Genomic DNA, 15520 nt, shown 5'->3' on the forward strand with positions numbered 1-15520 from the left:
CCCTGTTTCGCTGCCCCAGCCTGTTTTCTCTCCCCTTACTGAGTGATATTTTTCTGCCTGTGTTACGGCTGTCATAGTATATTACCTGGTCTGGATATGGAAGTTGTTAGTGGTCCCTGTGTGTTCGTAATCATGGACCGCAGCAGCAAAGATCATGGCAAAGATCTCCAGTTCAGTCAGCCAGTTCTAGAGACGAGAGAGAGAGAGAGAGAGAGAGAGAGAGAGAATACAATTTGTAGAACGAGGAACACAAGAGGTGATAGAGGCAATTTAGAGGAGAACAAACAACTCGAGGAAAAACATTTCAGAAGCTGATGCTGATGCATTGTAACGTTAATCATAAGTGACATGTTCACGTCGCCTGCTTGCCACACACCTTAGAAAAACAAATCTATGTAAGCTTCACAATCTTCCCCCAGTCAATACATAAAACCAGACAAAACAGTTTTGACTCTTTGAAGGGATACTTCAGGATTTGGCAATTAGCGCAATGACTGGAAGTCTGTGGGTGTTTACTAGCATGCTAGCAGTTACTCATAGACATCCAGTCATTGCGCTAACGTTACTTAACATTGGCTTGCGAAACTACCTCTAACTTCCTTCATACTGGACACAGAGGTATAGCAATGGTATCCACTGGTTCATCTGACACTTGGGAAGTAGATAAAGGACATCATTGCCAAAATCCCAAAGTATCCCTTTAATTGAATATTGAATATGTTTGCATAGAGAGACATCAGAGGAGGCTGGTGGGAGGAGCTATAGGAGGACAGGCTCATTGTAATGGCAGGAATGGAATAAATGGAACGGTATCAAACACATCAAACATATAGAAACCACGTTTGACTCTGTTCCATTAATTCCATTCCTGCCATTACAATGAGCCTATCCTCCTATAGCTCCTCCCACCAGCCTCCTCTGAGAGACATTATTTGATATCTAATGTCGTAAATTAAATTGAGTACTTATTAAAGTTCCCTTCCCACAAAGCAACATTTTCTGCTAGGCTGTCCTGGTTCTGTAATACAAGAAGAATATTAGATTTGGTTCTCTCCCTGACTGTTTCCATTACTCCAAAATGTCTGTTGTACAGAAGTAACAGTAGCAGTAATGTTGTTATATTTCTGTGATGAAATAGATTTAAAAAAAAAAAGGTTAGGGATGGGCTGGAGAATTGTAGTCACTCTCAGATTCATAAGGAAGATCTCAATTGCAAACTCCTTGCTTCCTCTCTCCTCGTCTCCTTCTCAAAACCCATTAGATGAGAAAGCCAGAGGTCCCTCCCCTTTGATCTTCTCCTCCAATGGGTTTTCAAAAGAAGAGGAGGAGAGAGGATGAAAGGAGTATGTCATTTAGATTTTCCCATAGACAGAGCTATAGATGCAAGGACTGACCATCTAAAATATCCAAATAATAGTTTTAAACTAGAACTGCTAAAGCAGTCATTTTGACTGCTCATTAATTAATGTATTTATCAAGCCCCTCCAACCTTGACTTTTCCAGAATAAGTCTATATAACACCCTGCCCTCATTAGAATCGTAATATTATAAACAGAACTGAAGTTAAAACCAGTTTTAGGAAGGCATGTCGTTATGTGAATGGTTTTCCCCTTTGTCCCTTCTACAGACAGTAGGGCCTGCTTCGCTCATTCTCCCAAAAGTGACCGGTTCTTAATCACCCTGATAATTACCTAGAAACGGAACCTAGACTATACCCAAACGAATTTCACACATAAAAAAACAGATGAAATAAATGAAGTAAAGTATGATGGGGAGAAAGGGGGAGAATGGGTGAGTTGATGAGCGAGGAGAAGCGGAGAATCCATAATTATGTAATCACCAATTATGAATGAAGAAAAGGGTGGGCCATTCTATTGTATTGGTATATTCAAATTATAATCTCAAAATGGTATGTACCCTATATCAGTCCACCAAATCCAAGCAGTCTTATCAGTCTACTTCAACCTACTTCAACCTACAGTGAGAGCATGCATAATTTACAATGGTAAGAAGACCAAGATGAATGGATGCACATGCTGCGTTAGCGCTGCTACAATAGCTGAATGAAAACGACTCAGATGGCGGGGAAGAAATTCATCATAACATGATGATTATTCTTCTGATTCTGAGCCTCAGCCTAAAGGCTAAAAAAGCCAGAACTGCACGTTGCGCCATCACCAAATGAAACAGTGAGACAGATCGGACAGCAGGTGAGCGAGTGTTGGAGAATGTGGTGATGAGGCTTGTGGAACCTTACGTTGGCAAGGGGAGAAATGTCACCAGGGACAACTTCTTCACTTCACTGTCATGTAGCAAATAAAAACAAGCCTAGTCGCCACCATGAACAAAGCGAGACGGGAGCTCCCTCTTCAAAATAAGGCACCTGCACAGCCGTTGTACCCCTAAAACGGCGGTGAAGAATGACAAGACAACACTCACACTATACCAATGCAAAGCAAGAAAGAATGTTTCTGTCATGATCACCATGCATCCGACAATTGCCATCGACAGGGACACAATAAAGAGAAAAACGAATCATATTTTGCACTACAACCAAAGGTATGGCAATATTACATAATATGCATCATCATAGGCCAATATGCTGTAGATAAACTGTTGAAATGCATTATGCTCTTCTGTATAACACGTGTTGTTTTTCCTATGGGAAAATAATCATCATGTTTTCTACTCTATTTTGTTTCATAAGTAGGTGTGGATGTTTTGGATCAGATGGCACGCTGGCCTGTTGCGGCGTTCTACAACATGCTTGATTTAGCTGTTATCAACACACATGTTGATAACAAGCTGTTTAAGCAGTTCATGAACAGCACCATGCCCAGGAAAGACTTCAACATGAGCCTAGCATTCGGGCTACATGAGAGATATATGAGCGCCAAGGCAGCAACAAAGATTCAAAGATTCCACGCGAGCCTTTGCGTGAGGCAAGATGCAGAAAGAACAGAAACCAAGACACCCGTGTCACCTGCAAGCGATGTGTTTGTTTCAAGTGTGTCAAGAAAGTGGAAGTGTCAAAGATTTGTGTCGACTGTTAGGACAAGGGATAACTGCTAAATGAAATCCAACTAATGCCATTGCGTGTAAACACAGACCATTTAAGCACAAGCTGTCATATCGAAACTTATGTTCATTATAATATCATTTGGGCTGATTTGAACTATTTATCAAGCACACTTGACCCTTATAATGATGTTTAGGCTACTGTTTTCATCATTTGACCACGCATTTTGCTGACCTAGCATGGGTCTTTGTGGTTCGGGTATTTTGTAAAAAACATTAAATGATATAAAAAGAAGCTGTTATCATGTTCCAACACATGTGGTTTCTGTTTCATAGTTGTAACAAAGGCACTCCACAAATACTATTTATTCAACAGTTTCATTTTTGTGTTTTTATTTTATTTTACATACAGCCTACAGTAACATAGACTAATGAAAATGCTATTGTTATTTGAAATGAAAAGAAAATGCATTCTAATGTTACCTAACACCTTCATGAACACAACCAAATAATTATTTGAAGGATAGCATATATGAAATGTATTAATTCCACTGTTAGAATGTTGCAGTCAGAATGACTGCTCCTTAGCTTGAAGGGGGGTCCCTCTGAGGCCCAGCGGTTCTACTGTTAACCATGCTTTGAGGCTATATAGTGTTTGTTTACATTTACTTTGCTAACAAACATTGGAGTAAAACAAACTTCGATTTTGGATTTTGACGGGGTACATTTTTAAGTTATAATCTTCAATAATCAATAAGTATATATTAAAGTAAAAAATGATGTAGCAACTGCTGATTGCCCCTTTATCCTTTTTGTAAACTACAATTACTCTTCTCTTTTTACACTGTCCTTCATAGCTTTATTAACTCACATTTGCTTTTACATGATTTCATGTCTTAATATGCAGGCTCTATGCAGTAAAATTTATTTTACGGCATTTGTTGGCAATTTGAAATGAGTTTATGACAGAGACAGCGGCTTTATGGTTATTATGAATGTGCTGCATCCACATTTTGATAACAGTGATGATTCCAGCACCTCATAAACCCTGCTGACAGTTTTACAGGCTTTCCTGTGGATTTAAAGGTGTCAGAGAGAGAGCTCCAAAAACCAAGCTGTCATTTCGGGCACCGAGCCAGGCTATGGCTTCTTCCCAAATGACACCCTATTCCCTTTGTAGTGCACTACTTTTTACAAGGGCACATAGGGCTCTGGTTAAAAGTATTGCACTACAGTATGTAAGGAATAGGGCACCATTTGGGACCAAATCTATGCCACCCCTGAGTGGGGACATACTAAAAAACAAATATGCTTTTGCCAGCACATTGATTGGACCAATGAGGATCCAATGGGGCAATGTGTAAGCGGCACATTTGGAATCAAACCAATGGGAATCCAACCGCTACAAGGGTGACTATGACATCTTTCACAGATCATAACCCTTGCCCCTCACATCATCATTCACACATCATCAGCCATGAATCATCCGAAAGACCATTAAACAGTTACATATCACTGGGTGGTTAATGACCGGGTAGCAGGGAGGTGACACAAATGAATACCCAACAGTCAGGAGAGATTAACTCAGGACCAGGATCAATGAAGTCTCAGTGGGGAGCATATCATGAGGTCAGAGAGAGAACGAGGCGGGGAGAGAGAAAGCAACAACTTCCTGGACAAAACATTTCACTGTAATAGTAAAGGTGTAAACATCGCAGTATATTTGCCTCTCAGCTTCCCTATCAAATTTAAAAAGCAGACAGCCTAGGAAAATTAACAACAATGACAAATGGTTTGATGAAGAATGCAAAAACCTAAGAAAGAAATTGAGAAACCGATCCAACCAAAATCATAGAGATCCAGAAAACCTGAGCCTACAGCTTCACTATGGTGAATCACTAAAACAATACAGAAACACACTACAGAAAAAGAAGTAACAGCACGTCAGATATCAGCTCAATGTAATTGAAGAATCCATAAAATGTAACCACTTCTGGGAAATTTGAAACACACTAAACAAACAACAACACGAAGAGTTATTATCCAAAACGGAGATATATGGATAAACCAATTCTCCAATCTTTTTGGCCCTATAACAAAGAACAAACAGCAAAAACATATACATGATAAAATACAAGTCTTAGAATGAACTATTAAAGACTACCAGATCCTACTGGATTCTACAATTACATTAAATGAACTACAGGACAAAATACAAACCCTCCAACCCAAAAAGGCCTGTGGTGTTGATGGTATCCTACATTTTTTTGATAAAATATGCAGACACAAATTCCAATTGGCTATACTTAAACTTTTTAACATCATCCTCATCTCTGGCATCTTCCCCAGTATTTGGAACCAAGGACAGATCACCCCAATCCACAAAAGTGGAGACAAATTTGACCCCAATAACTACCGTAGGATGTGTCAACAGCAACCTTAGTAAAATCCTCTGCATTACCATTAACAGCAGACTCTTACATTTCCTCAGTGAAAACAATGTACTGAGCAAATGTCAAATTTGATTTTTACCAAATTACCGTACGACAGACCACGTTTTCACCCTGTACACCCTAATTAACAAACAAACAAACCAAAACAAAGGCAAAGTCTTCTCATGCTTTGTTGATTTCAAATGTTTTTTTTAAACTCAATTTGGCATGAGGTTCTGCTATAAAAATGGATGAAAAGCAGTGTTGGGAAAAAACATACGGCATTATAAAAAATACATGTACACCAACAACAAGTGTGCGGTTCAAATTGGCAAACAATAAACCATTTTTTTCCACAGGGATGTGGGGTGAGACAGGGATGCAGCTTGAGCCTAAACATCAGCGCCACAGGTAACTTCCACAAAGCTGTGAACAATCTGGGAGACAAGGCAAGAAGGGCCATAAAAAGGAACATAAAATGTGACACACCTATTAGGATCTGGCTAAAAATACTTGAATCAGTTATAGAACCAATTTCCCTTTATTGTTGTGAGATCTGGAGTCCGCTCACCAACCAAGAATTCACAAAATAGGACAAACACTAAATTGTGACTGCAAAAATATCCTCAGTGTACTACGTAAAACACAAAATAATGCATGCAAAGCAGAATTAGGCCGATACCCGCTAATTATCAAAATCCCGAAAAGAGCTGTTAAATTCTACAACCACCTAAAAAGAAACAATTCGCAAACCTTCCATAACAAAGCCATCACCTACAGAGAAATAAACCTGGAGAAGAGCCCCCTAAGCAAGCTGGTCCTGGGGCTCTGTTCACAAACACAAACAGACCCCACAGAGCCCCAGGAAAGCAACACACTTAGACCCAACCAAATCATGAGAAAAGATAATTATTTGACAAATTGGAAATAATTAACAAAAAAACTAAGCAAACAAGAATGCTATTTGGCGCTAAACAGAGAGTACACAGTGGCAGAATACCTGACCACTGTGACTGACCCAAAATTAAGGAAAGCTTTGACTATGTACAGGTTCAGTAAGCATAGCCTTGCTATTGAGAGAGGCCGCCGTAGGCAGACCTGGCTCTCAAGAGAAGACAGGCTATGTGCACATTGCCCACAAATATAAGGGGAAATTGAGATGCACTTCCTAACCTCCTGGCAAATGTATGACCATATTAGAGATTCAAATTTCCCTCAGATTACACAGGCCCACAAAGAATTCAAAAACAATTCCAATTTTCATAAACTCTCATATCTATTGGGTGAAATACCACAGTGTGCAATCACAGCAGCAATATTTTTGACTTGTTGCAACAAGAAAAAAGGAAACCAGTGAAGAACAACCACCATTGTAAATGCAACTGATATTTATGTTTATTTATTTTCCCTTTTGTATTTTAACTATTTGCATATCATTACAACACTGTATATAGCCATAATATGACATTTGAAATGTCTCTATTCCTTTGGAACTTTTATGAGTGTAATGTTTACTGTTCATTTTTATTGTTTATTTCACCTTTGTCTATTATCTACTTCACTTGTTACATTGAATGGAATTGAGAGAGAGAGAGGAGGTAGAGGGAGAGCATTTAGAGAGAGAGACGGCGGAGATGGGGATGAGAGAGAAAAAGAGATAGGCGGGTAAAAGAGAGGAGAGAGAGAGATCGGGATGAGGTCAGAGTGGATGGTGGGGGGGGGGGGGGTCCATGGGGGAGGGGTTTACTTAATTCTCCATACTGGCCAATAATTAGGGTGCCAATTCTGATCCAGCCATAAATTCATACATTGTGCCTCTGGCCTGAGAGGATGGAAGTTCAATATTTAGCTAGATGTATTAGGCTGTAGCTGGCTAATCGTTACCCATGAAAGGAAGCTAGGCTAGTGAGTAAGCATTTTAGCCAAGTAGCCAATGATCTGGCCTTAAGGGCCATGTACTCTTATAATCTCCACCCGGCACAGCCAGAAGAGGACTGGCCACCCCTGCTGATGTAAAAATGACCTTATAAATACATTTGATTTGATTCAGGACAACAAAAACTAAAAGCGTGCACTGTATGACAGAGTCATAGACCGTTTCAGCAACATGAAAGAGAGGAGGATGGCGTTGGCGCTTCTCTACAAGTAGGGTGAGCCAACATGTTTTTTTTCTACACACACACACACACACACACACACACACACACACACACACACACACACACACACACACACACACACACACACACACACACACACACACACACACACACATAGCTTATTAAATTACGTTGAAATGTTGAAGTTAAAATGGTGAGGATGCAGCCCCTGTTTTCTTTGTGACTTGCAGTAACTCTCCAGTGTTCTAAATCAATAGCTGTTTAGTAGTCCGAACATTTTGGAAAGATTAACTTGATTGACCATGCTGTAGGTCATGTAACTGTTAGTTACATGCAATATGCTCTGTGGACTTCACCGGACATAGGTTGCTCTTCGGTTTTGTGATGAAACAAAGGTGTGGTTGAATTTATTGTGTTGTCTTATTGTCTCGGCCTTAGGCCCATATATCACAGTGGCAAGGGACATGAACTAACAGGCTATAGAGCAAACAATGCAATTATCTCAACACATACTGAAGGTTATAATATGGCTTTTCTTTCCTGGCTTGGCTTCCCCAGTGATTTTACCCACGCACCGCTACAGTCATGGCCTGCAGGCAGGAGGGTGGCTGCTGACTGACTGACTCTACGACATGGCCTGCAGGCAGGAGGGTGGCTGCTGACTGACTGACTTTACGACATGGCCTGGAGGCAGGAGGGTGGCTGCTGACTGACTGACTCTACGACATGGCCTGCAGGCAGGAGGGTGGCTGCTGACTGACTGACTCTACGACATGGCCTGGAGGCAGGAGGGTGGCTGCTGACTGACTGAAACTACGACATGGCCTGGAGGCAGGAGGGTGGCTGCTGACTGACTGAAACTACGACATGGCCTGGAGGCAGGAGGGTGGCTGCTGACTGACTGACTCTACGACATGGCCTGGAGGCAGGAGGGTGGCTGCTGACTGACTGACTCTACGATATGGCCTGCAGGCAGGAGGGTGGCTGCTGACTGACTGACTCTACGATATGGCCTGGAGGCAGGAGGGTGGCTGCTTACTGACTGACTCTACGATATGTCCTGGAGGCAGGAGGGTGGCTGCTGACTGACTGACTCTACTACATGGCCTGAAGGCAGGACGGTGGATGCTGACTGACTGAATCAAACAAGAATACTGCAGGTACCCTCCTGTGGACACACACACCTTAGGAGGCACACGTACACACACATGCACACACACACACGTAAAGCAAGCAGACGCACAAATGAAAATAAAATGTCTCTTACCACCATGCCTGTCTTCAATAATAGATAGTGTACTGTCTGAGTGACGTCTGCAGCATGCATCAGGTTATGGTAGGGATTCTTATGTTTGCTGTAGCCCACCTCCAAGGCTTCCACAAAGGACACCAGGGCAGAGATAGGGATCTGAACAACAAACGAAAACAACAGAGCTCAGCCAGTGACCTGAGGGAAATCTCTCATTCTGGCTCTTACACAGATTGGCTTTTCTCAGCTAAAAAGTTCCTTCCTCTCATCGCCTCCTGTCCTTCATTGTAGCGATCTGAAATAGTTGACCAACCTAATGATGAGCTTCAACCAAGTATTTTCCAATCAGTGAAGATGAAGGGGAGGAGGAGAGAACATTTTTATTTAAGCAATTGATTCCCTTCTCCCTGGGCAAAAATTGTTAAATGGGTATTTGTTGCTATGCATTTATCAACACAGACTTTGATATCCTTGTGATGCAGGTCCAGATAGTCGTACAACCTCTGAGACCTTCTGATTCAATGGAATTAAAAGAACGTCACTCATCAATGCCCACAGGGGGGTAGATAAGGGAGTGGGAGAGAATGAGATGCGGTCCTGTTCTGATCAGCTTACCTTGAAGCGATTGATGAGGTCATATCTTGTGAGCAGCTCGTAGAATATGAATTTCAATGCGTGGTCCCCACTCGCGTCATTCAGGGCAAACACGTCAAAAGACCACATGTCCACGTGCTGCGAGAGGGAGTCATTGTCAGAACAAGTATTGAAAGACTAAATCAAATCTGAATGTGTCTGTAAAGCAAATAATTGAGGAGGATCAGGGAGGGGTATCTGATAAAATGAAAATGGTGTGCATCTCATACATTTTATTTTCCTTTATATTGCTATATTCAAGTATTATTTCACAATAAATGCACCTTATTGAATGCCTGCATGACCATTTGAAAAGCATAGAGCCTAAATCAAAATACATTAAGGGTCAGAGGGCACTAGGCATGTTTTTACATCAGATGTTATTTCTAGTTTGTTTGATGATACAGTATGTTACATGAATTTAAAGCTGTTAGGAGTCAAAACATGAACCTCAGTAATAACGAACAAGAACAGAATCCCCATGTACAGCTAAAGGTGAGTTATTAATAGGATTATTCTCTCTCTCTACCTTCTCTCTCCATCACTCCCCATTCTCTCTCTACCTTACTCCCCCTTTCTCTCTCCATCACTCCCCATTCTCTCTCTACCTTACTCCCCCTTTCTCTCTCCATCACTCCCCATTCTCTCTCTACCTTACTCCCCCTTTCTCTCTCCATCACTCCCCATTCTCTCTCTACCTTACTCCCCCTTTCTCTCTCCATCACTCCCCATTCTCTCTCTACCTTACTCCCCCTTTCTCTCTCCATCACTCCCCATTCTCTCTCTACCTTACTCCCCCTTTCTCTCTCCATCACTCCCCATTCTCTCTCTACCTTACTCCCCCTTTCTCTCTCCATCACTCCCCATTCTCTCTCTCTCCTTCTATCCCCCATTGCCTCTCACTCCCTCTCTTTCCATCACTCCCCATTTTCTCTCTCTCTCCCCCATTCTCTCTCTCTCCCTCCCTCACTCCCCCATCTCTCTCTCTCATTCTCTATACAACTCCCTCCCTCAATCCCTCCCTCTCTCTCTCTTTCCAACAACGTTCTATGGAGTTCTTCTGGCATGTCTGTGGCAGGGGCCATTTGAATTACAACACATTAAAGATTTAAATCTTTAAATTGGAAGTTTTTGCCTGCTCTCCATCTCTGTCTCCCGCCACTGGCTTACACAGCCTGCAGGCATACTGAAAGAGAGAGATGGAGATGGAGAGAGAAAGAGGGATGGGCTGGAGCGAGCGAGAAAGACAGAGGGAGAAAGAAAGAGAGGAACTGAGAGAGAGAGAGAGAGAGAGAGAGAGAGAGAGAGAGAGAGAGAGGAAGAAAGCGGGCTCAAAGATGACAAAGCCAAGTTGTCCAGTCTCTGTGTGATTCAACCAATGATGGATCAGGACAGCAGGCTGAATACAGAAGGAACGGGGGTAAGTAGCAAACAGAGCTTTTCATTTCAACACTGTGTTATTTAGCGGTTTTAGAGTAGAATAAGAAGAAAATGGCTTTGTGAGATAGCTGGAAGAAATCTAATAACAGTCAAGCCAGCCAGTGAAGGATTCATAAGGTAAGGCATGATGATATCACATCATCGGTAAGGATTGATGCCAGCCAGGGGCGGCCTGGGACAAGAGTTTGGTCCTGGCATTTTATCCACACCAGCCCACATCACTGCACGCGCTTCCAAGTCTGTTAAAATAGGACTACAGATGTAATTGTATTTTATACCGATGTATTGATCCAACAGTAAATGTAAATTTCCAAACAAGAAACGTTGCAGTTGCAGGCGCGGCACTCCATTTCCCAAAGCCATATCAAATATCTTGGTTGTAAAATACATAGTTGCTATTGAGCTGAATATTGAGTGTTGAGAAAAAAAATGCCTACATAAAGCTGAGACCCTCCTCTCTTCGGCAGGGACAAGGGGACGAAGCTCCCAAGGCTGTGTTTTTCCCTCAATTGCATTTTGAAATGTTATATGATCAGAACACATCTTTCTCTCGAGCGCATGGGTGGGCGCAGGCACAGGGGCAGGGCAGACACTTTCATTACAGGAATCATAAGGATAATGCACCAAATCATAGTTTTAGCGACCCAAAAAATAGGAAGTTTTGAGTGAGGTGACAATGTAGACTTTGTTCTTTCTACATTTATAGGCACCCTTTCTTTTTTTTGACTGTCTAATGACAGAGTCTGAGCAGGTAGTTTTGCTGATGCCGCATTTTGCTTTGAATGTGAGTTTGTGTGACCTCAGCTCACTCTTTTAGAAAACCAGGCTGTCCCATTGTGGGAAGGGGGGCTGGCCGTTTCCCACTGATTAGTATAACAGATACATTTTTTGTGTGTGTGTCAATTTCGATCAGCCCACCCAACAACAAAACAATTCCAGCCCATCTGGCATTTACCAGAATTGCCAGATGGCCAATCCACCATGCTATCAGCACATTGGTCCTAACTGTACAGGGTTGGTCCAGTACGTTTATGACACAGAGTCCTGGTTTTCATTTTACAGGCTTTTCCTGGTTTGGTATGGATTCTGACCTCTCAAGGTTTAGGTTAACGGTTGTTGTACAGTTTTGTATAGTTATGAAATAGAAACAGTGCATGTCATGAGATAGTTAAGTTCATCTTACTGATGGGGTAGGAACGGGGTGTTGAACCCAAACCCCACGGGAGAACACATATGTCATAATTTATGATGTGCATAAAACAAAACACACTATTGACCTCTAATTGTTCTCTGTACCTCTGAGCAACTGGTTAGGGTTACCCAGATGGTTAGGTGCTGTGTGTGTGCGTCCGTGCAAGCATGTGTGTGTGTGTGTGTGTGTGTGTGACGATAGCAGAGAAAGAGAGAGAGGTCTACTTTATCATCACACCAGATTAAACAGATCAAACAAAACTCTAATTCGGTCATCTCCCTCTGCAGATGAAGAGTCATTACGTCATGAGGCATGAAAACATGGCACGCTACGCCACTATTACACAGCAATAACAACAACACATTACATGAAAATCCCTTCTATAAGCTCAGCAGTGTATTAATACCTTGTGTTCTTTTGCATGGGAATAGGTCCTGCTTTCAGTAACCGGGAGACAAATGATTACTCATTACAGGACAGCCATTCAATAGTAAAAATGAATTGTATTTTTGTCAAATGTTGCTTTGTTGTGTTCTGGCATCGGAGGAGAATGACTTGAAATGAAAGCATGCGGTCTGTATGTACTGTGATTCTACACATCTACACATCTATTCCATCATATACTGTGTATGAAATAGGGTGAAGTTGTGAATGATGTATGGTTTTATCTCGGTTGCCCTGGCCTGTTTGGCGTATCGCAGGCCTGACCCTCTCTCTCCTCCACCCCGTTGGACTATCTCAGACTTCCCCCTGCATTGCTGGCCTATCGCCGTCCTTTCCAGACCGCGGTTCTTAATACCTTGAGCACCGTGATCACGCTGGGCGGATAGCTTAATCCCACCATGTTGGACGTCCGGCGGTACATCCTGTCAGGGAGAGATAACACACACACACACACACACACACACACACACACACACACACACACACACACACACACACACACACACACACACACACACACACACACACACACACACACACACACACACACACACACACACACACACACACACAATGTTAGGACACCCAGAGAGCAAGGACCACTGATTGGTGGAGGTGGACGTGGGGAGATGGCTCATGGTATTAGCATTTCAAGGGTACGGGGAGGATGGTTCTGGGGGAAATACCTCACAACAGGGATGTGATGGGTGACCTTCCCAATGCTTATCATCTAGGCTGGGGTTTACCCTTCTACTGTGAAACTGATACATACTGTATGCTATCAAATACACCCACCCAGGGCTTGGGCAGAGATTGCTGGATGCTGGATGCAAACACTTTCATGTAGGGTTCTTTATGATAAGGCATTCTCTACAGGACAAAATTACTTTGAAAATACATTGATGGCTTAATTGACAGTTGGCCAAAATATGGAACTCCCATCCATTAAAGGGATACATCAGGATGTTGACAACAAGGCCCTTAAAATCTACTTCCCCAGAGGCAGATGAACTCGTGGATACCATTTGTATGTCTCTGTGTCCAGTATGAAGGAAGTTAGAAGTAGTTTCGTGAGCCAATTCTAACTAGCATTAGCGCAATAACTGGAAGTCTATGGGTAACTGCTAGCATGAGATAACCTTGGGACCCAGAACCAAATCTTAAATGCAAGCTACTTGATTTGATTCCAGTCTGTCAAGAGAGACTAACAGTGAACTGAATGTGGGATATCCTAATTCAGTATGAAATTCACCGACCATATGGCTAAAAGTATGTGGACACCCCTTCAATTCAGTGGATTTTGCTATTTCAGTCACACCTGTTGCTGACAGGTATATACAATCGAGCACACAGCCATACAATCTCCATAGACAAGCATTGAGAGTAAAATGGCCTCACTGTAGAGCTCAGTGACTTTCAATGTGGCACTGTCATAGGATGCCATCTTTCCAACAAGTCAGTTCGTTAAATTCCTGACCTGCTAGAGCTGCCTTGGTCAACTGTAAGTGCTGTTATTGTGAAGTGGAAACATCTGGGAGTAACAAAGGTTCAGCCATGAAGTGGTAGGCCACACAAGCTCACAGAACGGGATCGCCGAATGCTGAAGCGTGTAGCACGTAAAAATTCACTCACTACCGAGTTCCAAACTGCCTCTGTAAGCAACGTCAGCACAAGAACTGTTCTTCAGGAGCTGCATGAAATGGGGTTCCATGGCCGAGCAGGCGCACACAAGCCTAAGATCACCATGCGCAATGTTACGCGTCGGCTGGAGTGGTGTAAAGCTCTCCGCCATTGGACTCTGGAGCAGTGAAAACACGTTCTCTAAAGGGATTAATCATGCTTCCCCATCTGGCAGTCTGATGGACGAATTTGAGTTTGGCGGATGCCAGGAGAACGCTATCTGTCCGAATGCATAGTACCAACTGTAAAGTTTGGTGGAGGAGGAATGTTGGTCTGGGGCGGTTTTTCATGATTCAGGCTAGGCCCCTTAGTTCCAGTGATGGGACATCTTAAAGCTACAGCATTCAATGATATTCTAGACGATTCTGTGCTTTCGACTTTGTGGCAACAGTTTGGGGAAGGCCATTTCCTGTTTTAGCATGACATTGCCCCCATGAACAAAGCGAGTTCCATACTGAAATGGTGTGTCGAGATCGGTGTGGAAGAACTTGACTAGCCTGCATAGAGCCCTGACCTCAACCCCATCGAACACCTTTGGGATGAATTGGAACACCGACTGCGAGACAGGCCTAATCACCCAACATCAGTGCCCGATCTCACTAATGCTCTTGTGGCTGAATGGAAGCCCCTGCAGCAATGTTCCAACATCTAGTGGAAAGCCTTCCCAGAAGAGTGGAGAATGTTATAGCAGCAAAGGGTGGACCAATTCCATATTATTGCCCATGACTTTGGAAATACACTGAGAGTGTGTTACTGTCAGTGCTGATCCCCCAGTTTAGTAAATATGCTACATGTTCGGAGGACATTGGATGACAAACTAACCTCTCAACAAATATCCCAGCCTGCACTGCGTGTACGATGCTGCGGAAGCGCGGTTTCTCTTCGGTCCGGCGCAGCATCAGACCCATCTGACGCGTGAAGGTGGAGGCCAGCCAATCACGCACCTCCGACGGCACCGAGTCCGACTGGATGTCACTGAGCTCATCCTCCGTGTCCACCAATCGCCTGCGGAGAGGGACGGACACACGCACACACACACATATATGTGCAAATACATGCATGGACGCACAAGTATGCATTCATGCATGTACACACACACACGCGCGCTCACACACGCACACACACACACACACACACACACACACACAGCAGGCCCCATCTCTTCTCATCAATAATGTTTCAATCAAGTTAAAATAACTACTTTGTTTTGAGCACTTGATACTTTTTTCATTAAAACCCAATTCTGCTCTCTTTCTCTCTAACAAATATGTGTAGACAGAGGAAGAGAGAGAGGGGAATACAGAGAGAGAGA

The 15520-nt window shown here is 42.9% G+C and overlaps 1 protein-coding gene across 4 annotated transcripts in view; it reads right to left on the reverse strand.

Moving 5' to 3' along the window:
* Positions 1 to 15520, reverse strand: part of pde1ca (phosphodiesterase 1C, calmodulin-dependent a) — a 169584-nt gene that overhangs the window by 36009 nt on the left and 118055 nt on the right. For all 4 annotated transcript variants that reach the window (XM_029698701.1, XM_029698718.1, XM_029698726.1 and 1 more), the window contains 5 exons: positions 15031 to 15213; positions 12884 to 12950; positions 9435 to 9551; positions 8838 to 8978; positions 86 to 186 (listed from right to left, as the gene is read on the reverse strand). In XM_029698701.1, coding sequence (XP_029554561.1) covers positions 86 to 186; positions 8838 to 8978; positions 9435 to 9551; positions 12884 to 12950; positions 15031 to 15213 — 609 coding nt within the window. The remainder of the gene's footprint in view (positions 1 to 85; positions 187 to 8837; positions 8979 to 9434; positions 9552 to 12883; positions 12951 to 15030; positions 15214 to 15520) is intronic.

Source organism: Salmo trutta, chromosome 2, assembly GCF_901001165.1.
Source record: "Salmo trutta chromosome 2, fSalTru1.1, whole genome shotgun sequence".
Taxonomy (NCBI): domain Eukaryota; kingdom Metazoa; phylum Chordata; class Actinopteri; order Salmoniformes; family Salmonidae; genus Salmo; species Salmo trutta.